Source organism: Cercospora kikuchii (genome assembly GCF_019650295.1).
Source record: "Cercospora kikuchii DNA, contig_00003, whole genome shotgun sequence".
Taxonomy (NCBI): Eukaryota; Fungi; Ascomycota; class Dothideomycetes; order Mycosphaerellales; family Mycosphaerellaceae; genus Cercospora; species Cercospora kikuchii.
The window spans coordinates 4,630,149-4,650,003 of record NW_025408584.1 but is presented as its reverse complement, the minus strand read 5'-3'; the positions used below and the strand labels follow the sequence as shown (position 1 = coordinate 4,650,003).

The 19,855-nt window shown below is 52.3% G+C and overlaps 8 protein-coding genes across 8 annotated transcripts; 5 read left to right on the top strand and 3 right to left on the bottom strand.

The window, feature by feature from the left end:
• Window positions 1-26: 26 nt before the first annotated feature.
• Window positions 27-1,775, bottom strand: CKM354_000619100 (uncharacterized protein; the record flags this gene model as incomplete). The annotated part of the gene is made up of 1 exon (XM_044801496.1): window positions 27-1,775. One exon carries the CDS (start codon window positions 1,773-1,775, stop codon window positions 27-29), a length of 1,749 nt encoding a protein of 582 aa, XP_044657431.1.
• A 2,080-nt stretch (window positions 1,776-3,855) lies between these two features.
• On the top strand, window positions 3,856-6,189 carry CKM354_000619000 (uncharacterized protein; the record flags this gene model as incomplete). The annotated part of the gene is made up of 2 exons (XM_044801495.1): window positions 3,856-4,038; window positions 4,090-6,189. The coding sequence occupies 2 exons, from the start codon at window positions 3,856-3,858 to the stop codon at window positions 6,187-6,189; spliced, it is 2,283 nt and encodes a 760-aa protein (XP_044657430.1).
• A 313-nt stretch (window positions 6,190-6,502) lies between these two features.
• On the top strand, window positions 6,503-7,678 carry CKM354_000618900 (uncharacterized protein; the record flags this gene model as incomplete). Its single annotated transcript, XM_044801494.1, has 2 exons — window positions 6,503-6,677; window positions 6,747-7,678. 2 exons carry the CDS (start codon window positions 6,503-6,505, stop codon window positions 7,676-7,678), a joined length of 1,107 nt encoding a protein of 368 aa, XP_044657429.1.
• Window positions 7,679-7,805: 127 nt separating this feature from the next.
• On the bottom strand, window positions 7,806-8,944 carry CKM354_000618800 (uncharacterized protein; the record flags this gene model as incomplete). The annotated part of the gene is made up of 3 exons (XM_044801493.1): window positions 7,806-8,437; window positions 8,492-8,663; window positions 8,870-8,944. 3 exons carry the CDS (start codon window positions 8,942-8,944, stop codon window positions 7,806-7,808), a joined length of 879 nt encoding a protein of 292 aa, XP_044657428.1.
• A 1,290-nt stretch (window positions 8,945-10,234) lies between these two features.
• On the top strand, window positions 10,235-11,330 carry CKM354_000618700 (uncharacterized protein; the record flags this gene model as incomplete). The annotated part of the gene is made up of 2 exons (XM_044801492.1): window positions 10,235-10,857; window positions 10,925-11,330. The coding sequence occupies 2 exons, from the start codon at window positions 10,235-10,237 to the stop codon at window positions 11,328-11,330; spliced, it is 1,029 nt and encodes a 342-aa protein (XP_044657427.1).
• Window positions 11,331-11,857: 527 nt separating this feature from the next.
• CKM354_000618600 (uncharacterized protein) lies at window positions 11,858-15,358 on the bottom strand (the record flags this gene model as incomplete). Its single annotated transcript, XM_044801491.1, has 6 exons — window positions 11,858-13,497; window positions 13,551-14,109; window positions 14,163-14,286; window positions 14,334-14,355; window positions 14,404-14,877; window positions 14,932-15,358. 6 exons carry the CDS (start codon window positions 15,356-15,358, stop codon window positions 11,858-11,860), a joined length of 3,246 nt encoding a protein of 1,081 aa, XP_044657426.1.
• A 2,256-nt stretch (window positions 15,359-17,614) lies between these two features.
• Window positions 17,615-18,874, top strand: CKM354_000618500 (uncharacterized protein; the record flags this gene model as incomplete). The annotated part of the gene is made up of 1 exon (XM_044801490.1): window positions 17,615-18,874. One exon carries the CDS (start codon window positions 17,615-17,617, stop codon window positions 18,872-18,874), a length of 1,260 nt encoding a protein of 419 aa, XP_044657425.1.
• Window positions 18,875-19,224: 350 nt separating this feature from the next.
• Window positions 19,225-19,704, top strand: CKM354_000618400 (uncharacterized protein; the record flags this gene model as incomplete). The annotated part of the gene is made up of 1 exon (XM_044801489.1): window positions 19,225-19,704. The coding sequence occupies one exon, from the start codon at window positions 19,225-19,227 to the stop codon at window positions 19,702-19,704; it is 480 nt and encodes a 159-aa protein (XP_044657424.1).
• Window positions 19,705-19,855: the final 151 nt, after the last annotated feature.

The window sequence follows — 19,855 nt, the reverse complement described above, 5'->3', positions numbered from 1 at the left end:
CTTGTGTCTCAAATTGTTCGACTACTCTATTTCTTATCCTTTCCCTTTTCACTCCCGACCACTTCATCCCTCCCATTCAACATCCCCACCGGCTCCTCCCCAAACACGACCTTCTCCTTCACATACCCGGGGCAAACCTCATCATCCAGATAAAACCCTTCTGTCAGAACCATCTCCTCCCTCTCCATCTTCCCATCCCCCGCCCTTCTCTTCCCCATCGGAACAACCTCCACAGGCCATCCCCAACAAAGCGCCCAATACACAACCCCCGCCGCCGCAAAACTCAACACAAACCCACAATTATATATCCTCACAGCCGTAAGACTAATACTTCCAGGTGTAATAGCTCCGCTGATGCCTGAGATGACGAGGCCGACGCCGATGGCCCAGGCGATGTATGCTCGAAGATTGAAGCCTTTTGTATAAAAATACGGACTCCCCTCCATAGGTCGATACAAACTCGGAACATGCACGTTTCCTTTCCTCGCGATCCAGTAGTCGATTATCATAATCGCAATAACAGGCGTAATAAAACACAAATAACTTCCTAAGAAAGTAAGGAAATTTTGCGCCGAGTTTACTAGGAGCCAAGGGACGACGGGCCAGATGAGTAAATGACACAAAATCATTCCTCTTCGAATATCGAAATATCCTGGAAAAAGACCCGCGAGATCCGATCCAACGGGAATGGCGTTCGCGGAGATGTTTGTGACGATTGTGGCGAAAGATTGGATTATGGAGGCGAGGAAGATGAGGGTGCGGGATGTTGGGGTCCAGGAATATGATGTTAGGATTAAGGAGTAGTAGTCCCAGAGATTCCAGTTTGCGATGCCGAAGTGTTTGGCTCCGGAGGCTGTAGTAAAAAGTCCTAGTAAAATAACAAAAGGTTTAGAAATAAAGAGACCGATTGTCAAAGGGAGGATGTCGCGTGTGGGGTTGTTGCCGTAGTGTGCGAGGTCGGCGATGTTGACCATTGGTGGCACGACGCCGGAGACGACGGTGTTGATTGCGCGGAGGAAAGACCAGGCTAAGGCAGAACCGGTGGCGGGGTTGGAGCTGAAGTGGAGGTCTACGCCGCGGAATTTGATGAGAGACCAGATCATTGTTGCGATGTAAGCTGTTGGGGAGAGGAAAGATTTAGTGACGAAGAGAGGTCCTGAAGCGCTGGGATGGAGGAAAGCGAAGGGGAATTGAAGGAGCCAGGTGAGGAAGAAGGCGATCATTTGGGATGTGGTGATTCCTGCTGAAGAAGGGAGGTGATTCGGGATTTCTGTCCATTTATATCCAAAGACACAGCGTACTGCGACGTCCATGAGGCGGCTGGCGTAGTATGTTTGTGTTCCCATGTAGAAGATCGCAACGACGGCGCGGATGAAGATGAAGAATAGGGAGCCGTAGATGCCAGCGGAGATTCGAGCGTAGACGGGGAAGCCGATGTGGTAGAGGACTGGACCGCGGGCGTTGAGGTAGAGGATTATGCAGCAGAGAAAGGCTCCGACGAAGGAGGCGATGATGATGAGCCACCAGGTGAGGCCGATGGAGAAGAGTGTTGAGCCGATGTTGTAGGTTGTGGGTGAAAAGGCTATGCTGAATTGAAAGGCGAAGTAATACCAAGGTGACCAGCAGCGTTGGTGAGGTGGAGTTGGAACGAGGTCAATATTGGACCATTTTCCGTAGGCTTCTGCTGTTGCTTCGTCTTGTTCTGCATCTTCTGTGTAGTTGTGCGTTCGCTTGACTTGGGCTATGCTGCGTAGTTTGGCTGCGAAAGACGACATCTTGGCAGGCGACGAAGATGAAGAAATTGTGCAAACCTACCTTTTGAGGCGATTCACACTTACCTGTTGCATACTTCCATCGTACAATGCGTAACTGCAGGATGTCGACCTCAGATAGGCAGAGGTCTGCTCAGAGATAAACCAAACTACATCCCTGACATTGTAGATGATAGAGGCGAGTCCGCATTGATAAGGCTGGAGCTCAGTCCTCGGCAAAAGAGCTGTCCCTCACGTGCGGATCGCAGTTGGCAATCTTGGAAAGCAGAACGCGAAATGTGCTGCAAGATGAGAGTCGAAGCGCAAGTTGGTTCGATGATGCCGAATTGTCACATCGCGATGTCGGACAAGTCACACAGCAATGGTGCACCGTTTTTCCCGTCTCGCGGCGTACCGAGCCTGGCCAGTCCAAACGCGTGCAATGCATCCACTCGCATTTGGTCACGTCCCAAAAAACGGCGGCGACATTTTCCGTCCAGCTGGGGTGCTGCTCGGTTAGCAGATGATGTACTTTTGTCATCGATAATTAATGAATAGGGCTTTGAATTCTCCGGGTCTTTTGCAGGGCCAGAAGACACCACCACCACCACCATTTCTTTCCTCGGTTCGAGTGGGTGCATGGGGTTGTTTCCAGAAGGGTGCGATGCAGTAGCACGAGGCAGTAGTTTGCGCGCGAACAAGTGGGATGGCGGCCGACTACTGCCCACTACTTGTACCTCCGCCTCGCCCGGACGGCTCGCACAAACTCGGACGCATCTACCGGTTCATCGAGCTTGGTGCCCGTGCGCCGTTCCAAGAACACTTCTCGTGTCACCACTCCAGCTCATACGAACATCAGAGTTGCTCTCCTCTGGAAGATGTATATCGCTACGCAGCTGCAGTCTTCAGCATGCCCTAGCATACAGTACCCTCGCTTGCACTGGCGAAAGCAGTCTGGTGTCCAAGTAGCTCTACTGCAGGCAGTCCGGCATCTTGTTACCATCATCAGCCAAGCTGCGCCACGAGTCCCAAGACGGTAAGGCGTTGACGTCCACCCCAAAGCCTCTCTCGTGGCATGCGTCGGAGCAGTGGCGCAACAGCATGGCGTCTTGGGAGCTGCACCAGAGAGTCTTCCCACCTTCCGCATTCGCAATGCACTTTTGTCAGGCTCTTCTGCATGTCTGAGCACTCACGACCGCAGACACGGCAAGCGAGTGTATTTGTATCATCTCCCACAAAGGGATGTCAGCGGCGTATGCAAGGGTAGAGCAGGTACGAGAGACATGGCACGTTCTCGGGAAGGCCGCGAGCCCCGGTGGACATTGATAGGTTATCCACAGCTCTGGGAGCCGAAGGAGCATGGATGTCCAAGCCAGCGTGGGAACGCATCGGCTCGTCGCCTTGGAGCGACACGGTGAGGGTGGGTATTGTGGCAGCAATCGACCTCCCTTTCGGGACGAGAGGGAGTGTCAGTGGGGCATGCGGCTGCAGGCTGCCCCTGGGCACGATCTCGACGATTTGCCATGTCGAGTCGGGCAGTTCGTCACAGCAGAACAAAGGTGATGGTGGAGGAAGACCAGTGAAACGGAATTAGGTTCGTACGGGAGCAGGATCACAGGCTCGAGCCACAGCTCCGTCGGCGGCGAATGTGGAATAGAGTCGGAGGTTAATGGGCGTGCACGCTCTCGCCCTGTGTCCCACTCGAAGCCCGCTGGCTGGATCGCTGTGCACTAGCGCCCTGCGACGCTTCGCTGCTGCACCTCGATGTCTACCACTCTCGCTCCGCCAGTTCATTGTTGTCTCAGGCCACACACGCACCCACTGCCTCTCTTTGTCCTCCCCGTCTGTCACTCTCGCTCCTTGCCGCCGTGAAGCCTGTCTACGACAACGCTCACGGGACCGTTGGACATGTCTCGCAGCAAACATCTCCGTTAATCGTTGGGTGAGTTCAGCGGAACGTCATGCCATGCTCCCTCCAAGCACCATTCACTCATTGTACTCCAGTTTGTGCTGCACGCCGCGAGCAAGCACATGGATCCTTTGACCACCGCTCTGCCTTCTTGCTGTGCGAGTAATCGATAGACCACCACCGCCCTGTCCTGCAATGTCGGTATCCGCAATACCTCCGAGCGGCGTCACATTGCATGGGATCCAACATGGAGACGCGTCCACAAAGCAACGTCCGACGCCGGCAGTGCTGTTCAAGCTCAGCGAGGAGCTTCTTGAGGATGTAAAGAAGGCGTCGAATAATGCCGGTGGCCTGCAGTTCGTCACTGGCACGACTCCAGTATGCCATGTGATCGACATGCGAGGGCCAAGGAGCTGACAACGGCTGCAGAAAATACGACTCGGAAAGCGCACGATAGACCTGACCATCTCTCCCGAAGCCTTTGAGCACGAATTATTCTCAGCGACCGCCGCATCCCTCACCGACCTCAAATTCGCCGGCGTCGTAGGCCACCGGGCTCAGCTGAAAGAACCAGAAAGGAAGCAGAGTCTGGGGAGCGATGCAGCATTGGCCGCTCTACAGAACAGTCTCGCGTCTTACCACCAGGAGAAAGCAGCAAAGTCGGTGGTAGTGACAAATTCCGTCATTGGAACGCCCAAGAATCGATTCGAGGCCAATCGAGAACAGAAATATGCCCATCGGCGTGGCCTTTCAGGCTCTCAACATGCCAGCCCATCCCTCAGCGCGTCCGGTACGCCGCGGATTGGAACAGCGCCCACCTCGGCGCCATCTAACGAGTCCTCGTTGCGCCTCAAGGCGATGCGGAAGCCGCTCATACATCTGCTTGCGATTGAACCACTGACTGTGGATGACATCGCGCGGAAGACGCGCATCCCGAAACCAGAACTCGAAGATATCCTCTCCAAAATAGGGAAGGCAGACGGAAAGAAGATGGGCCTGACAGACAGAGCATTCAAAGAGTTAGACGTTTGGAGTTTTGCATACAGCACGAAGGAAGAGCGACAAGCCGCTATTGACAACGCAGTAAGAGCATATGATAGACAGAGAATTGGGAAAGAAGAGGAGCTGTGGCAGAAGCTACTGCCGGAGGAGAGAAGGAACAAGGGGGAGTACTTGTCCAAGTTGCATATCGGTGGTCCAACCCCGAATCTGGGAGCAAGCCCATTGCCGCACAGCGGTGCCTCTGGTGGCGATCTCGAGGACAAGCAGGTGGGAAGTGTTGCAGGAACTCCCAAGGTTGGCGCTGTGAAGAGTGATCTGATGAAGAAGTTGGCCAAGAACCCGAAACAGCGAGCGCTTGAGGAGGCCAAGGAGAAGAAGAGGAAGGAGCGAGAAGCGGCGAAGGTGGACAGCGATCGCGAAGGGAAGCCGGCCAAGAAGCCACGCATAACAACAGCAAAGGCGAATCCCAAAGTGAAGTCGGCCGAACTGGTACAAAGCTCGAGCGAGGACGAACCCAGCAGCAGCCAGCCGAGACCAGCGCCTGCCAAACGAGAGACACCGACAAACGCTGCTGCCAAAGCGAAACCAAAACCCGTAGCTTCCGCATCGGCAAGCAGCAGCGATGCTCCTGACAAACGCAATCCCGCGAAACAAGCAGCCGCGGCCAAATCGAAGGTCGGAACTGCGTCTGCACGAGCAACGCCGAGCTCGACCGCAACTGCAAAGTCAAAGGCCTCGACGTTGGGCAAGAGCACACCGAATGGCTTACATGCTCCCGCCTCGCAGAAAACCCAACTCAGCCCCAACAAGCCTCATCACCGCCCTACTGCCCCATCGCCTCTAGGTGCCGCACGTCCGCGCGTGGCTTCTGATGTCTCGGATCGTACAGCTCTAGGCGTGCAACGACCCAGATCCGGCGCCGAGACACCCAAAGGACTCGGCATATCCAACCTCAATGGAATTCGAAAGCGAAACGACACCGTCACGAGCAACAGTACGGACTCATCGAGCAGCAGTAGTCTCAGGATGAACGGCGGGCCAGTGGGCAACGACAAGTCACGCAAATCGCTACCCAATGGCGCGGGTACGCCGAGAGAATCATCTGCATTGACGAACGGCGCCAAGCGGAAACCCGAGATAGCAATCAAGCGCAAGGCAGTGGACTCACCTCAGGATGGGAACCGGATCAAGCATCGGAAAACCGATTCTAGTTCTTCGCATTCTCAGAACTCCATTAGTGCGGGAAGCAGCAATTCGGACCACGATCATGGATCATACTCTCCCGGCCGAGGAAGAGACAACAGCATTCGGATGAGTTTCACACAAGGCGTGAACCTTGCCGAGAAGTTCAGAGAAGAGTTATACCCCGCCTACGCGAAATTGTACGATGAGTTGGAGGCGATTGAGAAACGTGGAGATGTGATTCCGGCGAAGGACAAGGAACGATTGTGGAAAATGCATCGGCGGCTAGAGCAGGTGAAACGGGAAATGCGAGAAGCCAGCACAAGGGAACACGAAGATGATTGATTCAATGCGAAGAAGAAAGCATGTTGTAAATGAGGACTATATTTATGTGCTGTGGTTGTGGTTGTGGAGTATGGGCCAACATCCCGGGTTCCGATGCCGGACGGGGCCCCGCTACCAACTACCGCATTACCTCAAGCTTGATGATTGTGCCATTTGGATGGGGTTCTTCGCCAATGCTGTGTCAGATCGTTGGCTTATAAAAGGGAGTCATTGTAGGATATAGCAATCATCATCAATGAATGAGGCGTTTCTGAACACCACAAAAGCAATTGACGGACCTGCTCCACTCACAGAAGCCCGCCCTCATCCCACCATGCCAGAAGAACAGAACACTATCAAGAAAGTCGCCGTGCTGGACGACTACGCCGGCATAGCTCGCAAGCACTTCGACAACATCCCAAGCATCCAAGTCTCCTACTACGACAAAACCCTCATCGCCGCCAAAGAAGATGATCTCCACGCTCTCATTCAACGTCTTCAACCTTACGGTAAGCCAATCCCCCCAGACTTCCATACCAAAAAAAATCATCAAACTATCTGCTAAGACCAAAGAACAGAAATCGTCTCCTCCATGCGCGAACGCACAGCTTTTCCTCCCGCCCTGCTCTCTTCCCTTCCCAACCTCAAACTCCTCCTCACAACCGGTATGCGGAACAATAGCATTTCCCTTCCCTCCGCCACGGAACACAAGATCCTTGTCACTGGAACCAAAGGCAACAGATTACCGGATTCGCATTACGAAGATAAAACCTATGAGCCTCCGCCTCCAGTTGAAGGACCGAGTAGTGTGATCCAACATTCTTGGGCATTACTTTTATCTCTCTGTTCGAAAATCACCGAACATCATAATTTACTTCAGAATACACATGGAGGTGATGGAGAAGAGTGGCAATCCGGAACGATTATTTCTCTCGCTGGAAAAACATTGGGATTAGTAGGATTGGGAAAATTAGGAACGCAATTTGGGAGAATTGCTGTGCAGAGTTTTGGGATGAGAGTTGTGGCTTGGAGTCAGAATCTCACACAAGAAAAAGCTGATGAGGCTGCGCAAAGCGTTGGGCTTCCGAAAGGGACGTTTGAGGTTGTGGGGAGTAAGAAGGAATTGTGTGAACGGGCGGATGTGGTGAGTTTACATATGGTTCTTTCGGAGAGGAGTCGGGGGATTATAGGGAAAGAAGAGTTGGGGTGGATGAAGAAGAGTGCGGTGTTGTTGAATACGAGTCGTGGAGGGTTGATTGATCAGGAGGCTTTGATTGGATGTTTGAAAGAGGGTGGAATTGCGGGTTTTGCGAGTGATGTTTTTTGGGAGGAGCCTTTGGGGAGAGAGAGTGTTTGGAGGAAGGTCGGAGAATGGAGCAAGAGTCAGGTGTTGTTGAGTCCGCATATGGCGTATGTGAATGAGGGGACGATGAATAGGTGGTATGAGGAGCAGGTGGAGAATTTGGGGTTGTGGTTGAGGGGGGAGGAGGTGAGGAATCGGTTAAATTAGACCGTTGCTTTTGTTCTTCTTGTTCGCTGTTACTGAAAGGAGATAGAAGACCAAATTGCTGCTTAACAATACTATAACAACATTCGCCACATCTGCATTATCAGACTTGCATTCATTCATGCTTCACTCAACCCCTCTTCTGCAAATTCCTCAACATCCCCTCCTCCTCTTGACTGGCCAACTTCTCCCTCCCCTTATACTCTCCTCTCAACCACTCCACAACCTCCCCCGCACTCCTATCCGGCGGGAAAACAGGATAAAAAACTTTCAAAATCCTTCCATCCTCCACGACCATCGCCATCCTCTTAATCAACGTCTTCCCCTCCCATTCCATAGTCGGCAATTTCAATTCTTTCGTACATTCCAATTTCTCATCGCTCAACAACTGATACGGTAAATTCGTGCGTTCTTTCAGTTCAAGTTGATATTCGGTCGATTGTGTACTACAACCGAAAATCTGGCTAACGCCGAGTTTGAGGAGTTCGGTGGAAAGGTCGCGGAAAGAACAGGCTTGAGGGGTGCAGCCGCGGGCTCCGGGGATGGAGTTCCAGGAGTCTGGAACGGTTTCGTTGGGGGCTGCGGTGCGGGGGTAGAAGAACAGGATTGTGAGGCCGGAGAGGGAGCCTGGGGAGACTTTGGAAGTTGGAGGTGAAGCTGTGGAAGGGAGGGAGATGCTGGTTGGGAAGGGAGTTCCTGGGGTGAGATGTGAGGTTGCCCCGTCGTCGATGGGGACTGGGAGGTCGGAGGGAAAGGTCGTGTCTGTGGAAATGTGAGTATACGGTACTTTGTTTCTGGAGAAAGATCAAGACGTACGGGCCATTCTGTCTTGAGCTTTGTAGAAGTTGTGTCTTGAGGGACTTTGGTGGACGTGGACGTGGGCGCGTCTGGTGGATGTGCTAAACATGTACTTGTATTGCGTAGCTACCCAAAGCCATTGGAAAGAAGTCGCCATAGGGCGCAAAGTTAGTGGGGCAGCTTTCCGGAGCTTGACGCCATTGATCGACCACCATTGTAGATTGGGCATGTCGTTGCGAAACAGTGTGACTGTGTCTGTGTGCAGTTGTCAATGTCTGGAACTTATGGTCATAAAAGTAGTCTAATAGTACATCATCGCTTCAAGACCTCCCGGGCCGGTGAGCGTACGATCCTGCCGCCTCCTCCGACTGCAATATCTTAGTACACATCGCTCACATATCGATCAATATGTATGCGTCTAGTGGCCCTGCTAGATATGTACTTGTATCGTGTAACTCTACCCATAACCATTGGAAAAAGTCGCCATAGGGCGGAAAGTTGGTAGGGCAGCTTTCCGGAGCTTGACGCCATTAATCGACCGCCACTGTAAATCGGGCACGTTGTTGCGAGGCTGTGCTTTGTTATAAATTGTTAAGCCTTCCTTTTACTTTCTAGAATACTTCGAAGAATATATCCGACGCAGTTCGAGGTTTGTCGTAGAAATACCACGACATGTATCGTCTATAAGAGTACGCAGCGCTCTCGGGACCTATTTTGCAGCTCCCAAATCCCAGCCCACGCAACTTCCCAGCGAATGCATATTTCAAGTCCGGCCTCGGACTATCGAGCATGGCTGCCACATTGCTGGTGTTAATTCGACACAATATGAGCTATTGACTTCGCAAGTGGCCAAGGGTACATATGCTGGCACCGCCGAAAAGGACCAATGAGGGCAGATCACAAGTGCTCGTCTCCTTTTCTTTCATTCTGTTATGCATGTTTCGCGGGACGTGAACTGGCGCAAGATTGTGCAGAGCACTTTACTATGACAGATCCTGGGCAGTCGCATCTGCTCATCGATAAGTGAGTCGTGCTAGACCAGCTCTCGTCAGGAATCCGAGATGAGGACAAGAGGCTCCTTGCCGTCTCTCGTAAGAAGCGGACCAAGAAACGCCCCTACCAACATCTGAAGCCCAGAATATATTGGCTGATTGAGTCAACCATTCTAGTCATGTTCAGACTTGGGCACAGAGAACGTGGCATCCTTGAATAGTCTACTGCCATGATCCCGGACTCCAATGGCCTTGAGAGGGACGTTGATACCTTGCAAACTTTATTCACTAGTAGCCTGATCGCGCTGGTAGGGCACAGGGGCCTATGTCGACTCTGTAGCCTTTCAGATCTGGGAGCCAGATTCATCGGAGTGATCGGATTAGTTGGCACTTGCTTAGGTATCAGGGACTCTACGGCATTTTCTACCTAGTGCAAATGTGTGCGCGTAGCAGTATCGCTGAACGAAGACAGGGCTAGCCCTATGCAACATCTCGAATGTTCCGAGCTAAAAGGTATAACGAAGCAGAAACCAGTTAGATCAAGTTGGTGTGACGGTGGGAGCAGCACCTAAACCCTTGTCATCTACGGACGCAGTAGGTGCCGAATACCGAATTGTGAAAATGTCCAGGTATACAGGACTCCTATATTTATACGCCTCCCAGCACTTAGATCTACCCTCAGGTTACATTAAGTGCGAGTCCCCACGCATTCAATTCGAGAGCACTCCATGAGACTGCAAAATTTGAGGCACAAGATAAGAGAAATAACATGTCTGGCACGATAATCATTACCGGAGCTGCAGGAGGCCTTGGGCTCGCCCTTTCAGAGATGGTCCTCCAGCGTCCAGAGCAGTATCATGCTGTATTTACAGTCCGCGATGAGGATGCGCCGAATGCAAAGCCACTCCGTGACCTAATTGAGTCCAATTCCAGCAAGCATCGAGCCCGCATCGTCAGTCTCGATCTCAGCAAGTCCACGTCGATCCGGAATTTCTGTACCCATATCAATTCACAAGTTTCAGCCGGCGAGCTTCCACCTATACGCGCGCTTGTGCTGAACGCGGCATACATTCCCAATGGAAACGATCGCAAGTACGCTGAATTCGTCGATGGCCAAGATGGAGCAAAGATCGAGATGAACTTTGCGGTCAACTATCTTGCGAACGTGCTGCTTGCGCTCCTATTGCTGGAGAGCATGGAAAAACTGGCCGGACGCATAGTATACGTCTCGAGCATTGCGTCTGACCCTGCGAAGGGCAAAGTCAGCTCGAACGAGCTGCTGTGGGATCCTGAGGATTTGGCCTTTGCGCGACAGCTGCCGGCAGCCGGTAGTGAGGCGCGTGACGGTATGAGACGGTACGGCATGTCGAAGTTGTGCCAGATCATGTTCATGTGAGTAGGCTTCTTATGGTGCGGGTTCTCTATGAACACACGCCCCGCTAATGCATCTGGAATCTAGGCAAAAGCTGCAAAAGCACCTAAACTCGACGCCCAGTTTAAATAAATTACGTGTCATTGGCGTCGACCCTGGCGTGATGGTTCACCCAAATCTCATCAAGAAGCACGGCAATAATAGTATTATTATAGAAAAGCTCATCGGACCTGCGCTCATGGCGTATTCCAAGGTTGCACAATATGTGTGGCCAAATGGAACTTTCCGCACCGTGAACAAATCTGCGTCGGACATCGTGAGAGCTGCACTAGACCTCGATAGCCAAGGCGAGAGTCTGAAGGGCGCGTACTTGAATGGCTCAAAGCATGAGGAACCTACTGCGTGGGCGAAGGATGAGGGTAAGCAGAATGAAATCTGGGAGTTTAGCCTGAAGTTGCTCAATCTGAACAAGAGCGAGCTCGGGTTGTGCTAGGATCTCTGCCTACTGTACACCGTCGCAAGCGGAAGGTGATGATCTGCAAGGGAATCGAAGGGATGTATGCTGCTTTGCAGTAGGACGAGCTCCTCACTGGTTCTTCTGGTGCTCCAAGAATTGGTCTGCGTGCGAAACGAGTCGGATGAGGATACGAAGGAACAAAGAAGTCAATGGTTGGACGAGGACGTTGCCTTGCTTCTGCGAAGCCTGCTCAGTAGGTAAGGATGACAAGTAGGGCGGCCGCTAAGGCTTCTTCCATGAGAAGAATACAGATGTACAGGCAGTTGATGAGGAAGAGCATGAATACAAGCATGATTGTGTTAGAGCAGAGCCAGCTGAGACTCGGAATGACAACCCAAAAGCTGATCGAATAAGTACGTCCTTATTGACTTCCTGGCCAGTCTTCTCCACTTACGACCGAGCCATTCTGTTGACGCTGACCAGGCATGACTAGTCGTACTCGACCCTTCCCTCCAACCCATCTCGCTATAAGTACACTCTTTATCGAAATCTAGCTGAGCCGCTTAGTACACATCACTCACATACCGATCAGTCTTCACACTCTGTAACCACTTCTCTGCGTCTTCCATGCTCACTCCCCGCGCCTCGGCATAGAGTTTCATGCAAGCCTCCGAGACGCTCTTTCCCAGTCTCGCAGCACTACCGCACAAGAAGACTTTGCCGACGTCTCTGAACATCTGTGCGAGCTCTTCTTTGTGCTCGGCAATCAAGTCTGGGACATAGCGGCGGTGTTCTCCGTCATTCATTTTGCTGAAAGCTGTTAGAATCTTGACGATGCCCTGCTTCTCCCACTGCTCGAGTTCGTCGCGGTAGATGTAGTCTTTGTCTCGGTGGCGACAGCCGAAGCAGAGGACTGCGGGCCCGAGTACATCGGCACCCTGTGCTTGAGCAATGGCAGAGCGCTCCTGCAAGAAAGCTCGCATCGGTGCGATACCTGTTCCAGCTGCGAACATGATGAGAGGAGTCTTGGGCTGTGGCAAGCGGAAACCAATCTGTGTTGGCCGAACAAAGCATGTGATCCTGTCTCCTAATCTTCTTGACGCCAGGTATGTGGATGCGACGCCGCGAAACTCGCCTTGTCCAGAGAGCGCGGGTGATTCGTGAACATCGATCGTGAGTGAGACTGCGTCAGGACTCACGAGTGGCGAGGATGAGATGCTGTATTGGCGTGGCGCTAGGACCTGAAGCATGTCGACGTATTGCTCGAAGGGAACGATGACGCCTGCCTCCTCCAGAACGTCAATGACGCTGTACCGCTTCTCCAGGATTGTGTCATAGTTGTCTGTCATACGAGACAAGACGTCCTTCTTGTCCGCAGGAGCATGTTGGGATACGATCTCCAGCTGGCGTTTGGTGATTGGCGTGGCGAGCTCGACTGCAGTTGAGAGAAATCCACGGACGGAAGTAGGTTCCTGGGGGAGGAACTTCTTTGATGTTCCACTGAAGGATATTAGATCATTCTCATGGAGATTGAAGAGTCTTGTAATCCGCTGTACTGAGGCCAGAGGGTTGCGAGGCTGCACGACGAGATAGTCACCAGCAGTATATGGAGTGTCTTCCGGCAGTTGTACCTCAACATGGCGTTTGGCTGGTCCCATTTCTGTACCTGCAAGCTCCTTGTTGACCATGATCGTGCCATACTTGGGAGTTTCGCCATCAGAAGTCGAGGGTCTGCGCTGAAGTGTAGCTTTGAGTACAGGCTCGTGCCGCTCTCCAGAATCTCCATCACCAGCAGTAAGGGTTATCATGAGTTTGTGCATCCATTCGTCCCAGGGGCCAATGAGATCCGTCTTGACATTGCATGTACCCAAATCTGCGATGCGTGTGCCACCAGCCTTCGCAATGGCATCATCCACGAGTTTGGGGATGCGATGAAATGTGGTCGCCCAATCGGAATTTCCAACACCGAAAACAGCATACTTGACGTTTGCCAGTGGGCGAGAGTCTTGCTTCAGTCCTTCGAGCCAGGTGACAAACTTCTTGGCATTGTCCGGCGGCAGTCCTTCATATGATGATGTGATGAAGACAGCGGGTCGATCTGTGGGAATGTCTTCCGTGGCAGAGTCAAGACTCGATAATGAAGTCTCGAATCCTCGGTCTTTGGCAGCTGTCTCCAGGCCCTGCGCCAAGGCCTCACAAGTGCCTGTCCGAGCATTAGTGGACTGGATTTGCGATGCTTGCGCTCAAGATACATACCTGAGTTTCCTCCAAAATATATGGAGAGAGGCTTGCCACTTTTCGCTTGCACTGGTTCATCAACTTTTGAACGCGCACTCTTCTTGTCCGACTTCTGAACGCCACCTGGGATACCAACATATACGGACTTGCCTTGCCTGCGCTTGACCTTCATTCGGAAATTGGCAGGCTTGATGGTCAGTGTCGACTTCACTTGAAGCTCGTAGGACGGGTCGGCCATCTCGAGCTGGAAGCGCTGGAGAACCATTGCGACGTTCATGATCATTTCCTGTTCAGCAAAGGCACGTCCGATGCATGCCCGCATTCCATTCCCGAAGGGTTTCCAGCAATTCGGTGGCAGCTTCGCGTACGCTCCGTTGAGCCAGCGTTCTGGTCTATACTCTTCGGCATCGTCACCCCAGACCGCTGGATCGCGGTGGAGGGCGCTGTTATTCACCGTGACAGGAGTATTGGCGGGTATGAGGTATTTGCCTCCAATGATCTGATCGGTCTTGGAGCTAACTGTGAACCCACCGATCGGCGATGACAGACGCAATGTCTCCTTGATGCAGGCGTCGATCTAGATGATAGTCAGCTGATGTTCACCACAAAGCAGTCATCGATCTGTCTGACATATTCGAGTTTGGGGACGTGCTCCAAGGTCAGAACCTCGTCGCCCACCACCTCGTCAACGATCTTCTGGGCCTTAAGGAGAACGTCGGGATGCTTGAGGAGATTATAGTACGTAAAGGCAAGTCTGGAGAAGTCAGCGAGCGCTGGCATGTGTTGACTGCAGATACTGACGTAGCGGAAGTTGTCTCATGCCCTGCGAAATTGTCAGCTTGCGCCATTGAATGGGATGATGTCGACACACCTGCTACCAGGAACGTGGTAAGCTGATAACGAATATTCTCATCAGAGAGGCCCTCTCCAGTTTCTCGGTCCTTGGAGTTGAGCATCACATTCAACAAGTCTTTGTTGTCCGGCTGCGGGTGTTTCTTGCGATCGGCCACAATCTCGTCACAGAGCGCGTGCATCGCCTGCACATCCGCCACTCGTTTTCTCTCGGACCTCCTGTATAGTGCTTGGATAAGTTGCGGTCGCCCAGCCTTTTTGCCGCTCTCTGCTAGTACATCTGACATTTGAGTTGCGAATGGGTGTACTTCTTCTGAGTAGAATTGGTTGAAGCGGTATGAGAAAGCGCAGAGGCCGATCGTATCGAAGGCGAGTCTCGTGAGGTCGTCCGCACAATCGATTTCGTGGTCGGGACCGAGGCGGTCCCATTTCAGGATCATTTGTGAGGCAATGTCCTGCATGCCACCCCACATCTTTTGTATGCCAAATGGGCCTTGCAAAGACATCAGCGTCTGCAGATAGACATGAAGTCAAGACTGCCACGTACCAAATGTGGGAATTAACATCCGATGCGCCTTGCCCCAATTAGGCTCCTCATTCTGCGCAGTGAACAGTCCATCTCCAGCGAGCGCACGAGCCTCTTGGAGGACACGACCGATAAGCTTGTTGAAGCGTTTGAGATCGCAGACCTCGTTGACGAGTTCCTGACTCCCAACGAACACGACTTCTTGGAAGAACTTCAGCTTGATAATGGGGCCGTATATTTGTTGAAATCGGTTAATGTCTTTAAAGATGTATGTGAAGTCGACGTCCGGGATGTTGCCCAGTAGCCCAAAGAGATGAGGGGGTGGTTGTGGTATCTCTTGTAGTTGTTGTGAATTCGAAGGCTTTCGTCTTGAGCTGCTATCTCTGTGCACTTTTTGAGCGGGGCAGCCATCCTCAGACTGCTGACGGGCTGTCGCTGGACATGACATTTTGGCCCGATTCAATGATGAATGTTGTCGCTGAAAGTCAATACGGTCTGTACTAGAGGAGTGGTTCAAAACAAAGGTCTGCGTTTATACTCTCAGGAGCCTGTGGCGGAGGCGCGGTCCATATTTGTCCAGGCCACTGGCACAGGTCCACGTCTTTTCAGCATGCGCCATGCTGAACAAGGACCGCAGGCCGTTAATCAGCGTGTGCCATGATACACGGCCGACGCAGCTTCCACGGTAATGCCTCCGCCGTGATCTATGATGGGCAGCGGATCGGGGTGCGAGAACGAGCTCGTACGTGCCGGTACGACGAGGTGCTGCGGCGCTGCGCATTTTCAGCCATTCTTGTGAGCATGCGCCGTGGTCAATCAGACTGCACGATGCTGCGAAAGGACAATGCTCTCGGCCGAAGTGCATCATGACTAACGCTTGGCCAAGTCATGGGAGATTCGCGTTGGCTGGAGCGGGCCTCGGCATGTTCGCTTTCGGCGCGAATGGCAACGGAAGTCGGCGGCTGCTTCACCGATCAATCTCGCATCAACGACTCGCTCTTTGGGTCCTCCATTATTACATCAACTGCATTGCTGGCACGCGTACAATCATCATCTCAGCCTCATCGTGGAGCAGTCGGGTTCTCTTGGCCTACAATACTGGGCCGTAGCCTCACAGCCTGCTTCTTGCTGTTTCTGACGGGACCCGAAATCCGAACCTTCTACGGCGCATATCTACGTGCCTGGAACGGGCTATGCATGTCCGTTGCTGCCTTGCTGACCTCGAGGCATTGCCCGTTTCTGTTCATTCAAGAGCTTGCATCGAAGTCTTCCCAACGCGCCAACTCGACAGCTATTCTTGAGACTTCGATGCGGCAGGGTGGCCTTGACGACCGGATCGCGGGCCTGCGAACAGGCAAGCCATGAGAATGCACACCCTGGCGTGCCTGATCTGCTCGACCATGCTCCGTTGCGCCGAAGCTATCATAGAGACGACCTGTTTGAATACTGACATTCCTTATACACAGCTGCTGGCAAAAGGCTCGCATGCGTCGTCGAACTCTAACACTTGCCCCTCATATGGCATCATCGTAGGCACATATTCGCAGCGTTCATTCGACGAGATGAGAGACGATAAAAGGAAGCAATATGAAAGAATCTCAATTAAGTTCCCGTCTGATTCCCTCTCGCTCAAAACCGGCCTCCGCACGAGAAACGATCAAATGGCTGTCCTGCGCAGCGCGGCCGCGCGCCCGAAAGCACTCCTCGCAAGCTCAGCAGTAATCACGCACGCGTGCGTTCTTCGCAGCCCTAGACAACTGTCGACCACCTCATCTCTTCAATCTCAAGGAAGCACAATTCTCTTCGAAATCGCCGGCTCCGGTCCAGGCGTCGCTCAAAAAATCAGCGTCGCCTCAACCCCTCACTCCATCACTACCGACGTATACCCTGCATTTGGCGGCAAGGATGCAGCACCGTCTCCTTTACACTTCAACTTGACCTCTCTGTCCTCGTTTACACGAGTCACCGGCTCCATAGAGCGAAAGACCCGGGCATCACACTTGGGAAATGGAATGTACAAGTCGTAGGGCAACTTGATCCAAGCGTGCTTGTACAGGGCAATGAGGGGAATGCCAATTGGAACAGTATTACTTTGGAGGTGCAGGTTGAGGCGGATGGCGTGGAGCAGGGCAAGTTTAAGCAATTTGCGAATGAGACGGAACGAAGGTGTCCGGTAACGCAACTGTTCAACAGGAGTGGTGTGGAGTGGCAGAGCAAGTGGGAGAATGTAAAGAAGTGAAGAGGTGTCATGGGCAGTGCTGCGGTCTTCTGGCTTAGCACAACATGTCTCCTGACCTGCAGAGTAGCAGTCCAATGTACAGCTTTCTCGCAAGTATCATCATTAATCGAATCCGCACCATGCTAGGAACAGAAAGTGATTTCCTCCACATAGTTGCTTCTTCAGCACGAAGTGGTCTTACAGAGACAAGCAGCATTCTCCAAATCCCACGAGCAACAGTATACCATATGCAGGTCCAGATCTACGTTCACGACATGATCGGCCTGCAAGGACCAAAGTGGCGTGTGCATTCGCAGGGCTTGGCAATTGCTTGGAGAGGAAAATCAAGAGCATGTCACTGCTTTCTTCTGATTGGCTGAACACGATTACTTGAACAAGTGAGGCGTCCACAACATTTACCGCTTCACTTCATACTCTGCAATATCGCTAACAACAACGCACATCGCTTTGACACTATCGCCAATCATGGACACAGTCGAAAGAGGAGTCATGCAAAAAGATGAAAAGCACAACAATCCACACACACGCCAATCCCAACAAGGACAAGAACACAATGATACCAACACCAAGACTACAAACAATACCAACGACATCGAGAAATCAAACCCAGACAATAGCTCTACATCCCTGAACCATTCCAATGACCCTCAAGACCAATCTCAGAATCACTCCGCCCCGCCCTTCAAATCCCTCTCCTTCCTCGACCGATACCTCGTCCTCTGGATCCTCCTCTCCATGGCCCTAGGCATAATCCTCTCCAACCTCGTCCCCTCCACCGGTCCCACCCTCCAACGCGGCGAATTCGTCGGCGTCTCAATCCCCATTGCAATTGGCCTCCTCGTCATGATGTACCCCATCCTCTGCAAAGTCCGCTACGAAACCCTTCATCACCTCCTCAAAACTCGCGAACTCTGGTACCAGATCGGGATATCATTCGTTTTAAATTGGATTCTAGCACCACTGTTCATGACGGGATTGGCATGGGCTTTTTTACCTGATAGGAGGGAATTGCGAGATGGATTGATTTTTGTCGGGGTTGCGAGGTGTATTGCTATGGTTCTCATTTGGACGGATTTGGCTGGCGGGGATGGGGATTATTGTGCGGTGTTGGTGGCTTTTAATTCGATTTTGCAGATTGTGTTGTTTGCGCCCATGGCGGTGTTTTATGTGCAGGTTGTTTCGAAGAGTCCGGCGCCGGTTGCGAATGGAGGGTCGGATTTGTATTCGAAGTCGGCGACGAGTGTGGCGGTGTTTCTGGGGATACCGCTTGGAGCTGCGGTGTTGACGAGGTTGGTTTTGTTGAGGCTCATGGGGGAGAGGAGGTATCAGCTTTACTTCATTCGGTTTATTGCGCCGTGGTCTTTGATCGGGTTGTTGTATACGATCATCGTCCTCTTTGGGTCGCAGGGGCTACAAGTGGTGGAGCAGATCACGTCAGTGCTCAGAGTCTGCGCTCCGCTGGTGGTCTACTTCTTGACCATCTTCCCGCTGACTGCTTGGGCGATGTGGAGAGCAGGCTTTGGGTACAAAGTCAGTTGCACGCAGAGCTTCACAGCTGCTAGCAATAACTTTGAGCTCGCAATCGCGGTCGTGGTCGCAGTCTATGGGGCGGGAAGTCAAGAGGCTTTGGCGGCCACTGTGGGACCATTGATCGAGGTGCCCGTGCTGGTCGGGCTTGTGTATGTGATCAAGTGGTGTCAAAAGCGTTGGAACTGGTACAAGTAGTCTTCGAAGGAGATCTATACGCAGTATTATTCCTATTGCCAAGGACTTCTATTTCCAGGACCCTACAGAAGTGTGGTTTGCTAGATTCAATTTTTGTGCCAATGCATCGACCTGGATAGTCCACGCGTCAGACGAACAGTTCTGAAGTATACTGATCCGGCCAAATCGTAAGAGATGTATATAGAGACGTTCGTTCACAAGTCTTTACGAAGCTGGCTTGGCCGTCGTCAACGCCATGACATGCCAACGTCTTCTCTTCCGAGGAAGGATTAGCAATGTTGGACTCCATTCCGTTCTCTCTGAGCTCTTGCATCCAAAATGTCATTACTTCGTTGTGCTGAAACCCCAGCATGGCAGAAATCCAGAAGCCACAATTTGCGTCATCCGACAAAGAAAAGCAATCTCCATCTGAGCGTGCCGCAACTCTCATGTTTCTTGCGACTACTTTCATCGCCCTCTGGATAATGGGAGGCGTAACTGGATACATGACCACTCCGTCACCCGTGGGAGATAGTCCTATCCTAGGCCTTTGCTGTGTTATATGGACTGGACAGGCTATGTTGGCCGGCTTCGCCCTCGGCACCTTGCCCAATAGACCACCCAATCTCGAGGAATTCCACTACTACTGCGGAGCTCTAATCGGTGGCATGCTGATGTTGATTTTTGGCACTGTCTGCGCAGACATTGGCAATGGGGCTTGTGTTGGGTTCTGGGTCACGACAGGTTCGGTGGTGGGAGTTGCGCTTGAGGTCAAGTTCAAACGTTGCGCAGCGATACGCATGAAGCTGGACGAATGGCTCGAGAACACGGAACGGGAGCAGAAGAGTTGAAGTGTCGGCAAGTACTGGATGTACGGAGCGGCTAACACCTGGTTGCCATGGTATTCCTTTGAGTTCCACTTGTGAGGGGTTGGTCCACAATGTTCGCAGCGCGACAAGTCAAAATGCTTTCGTACGCCACCTGTGTTTGCTCAAATGTGCC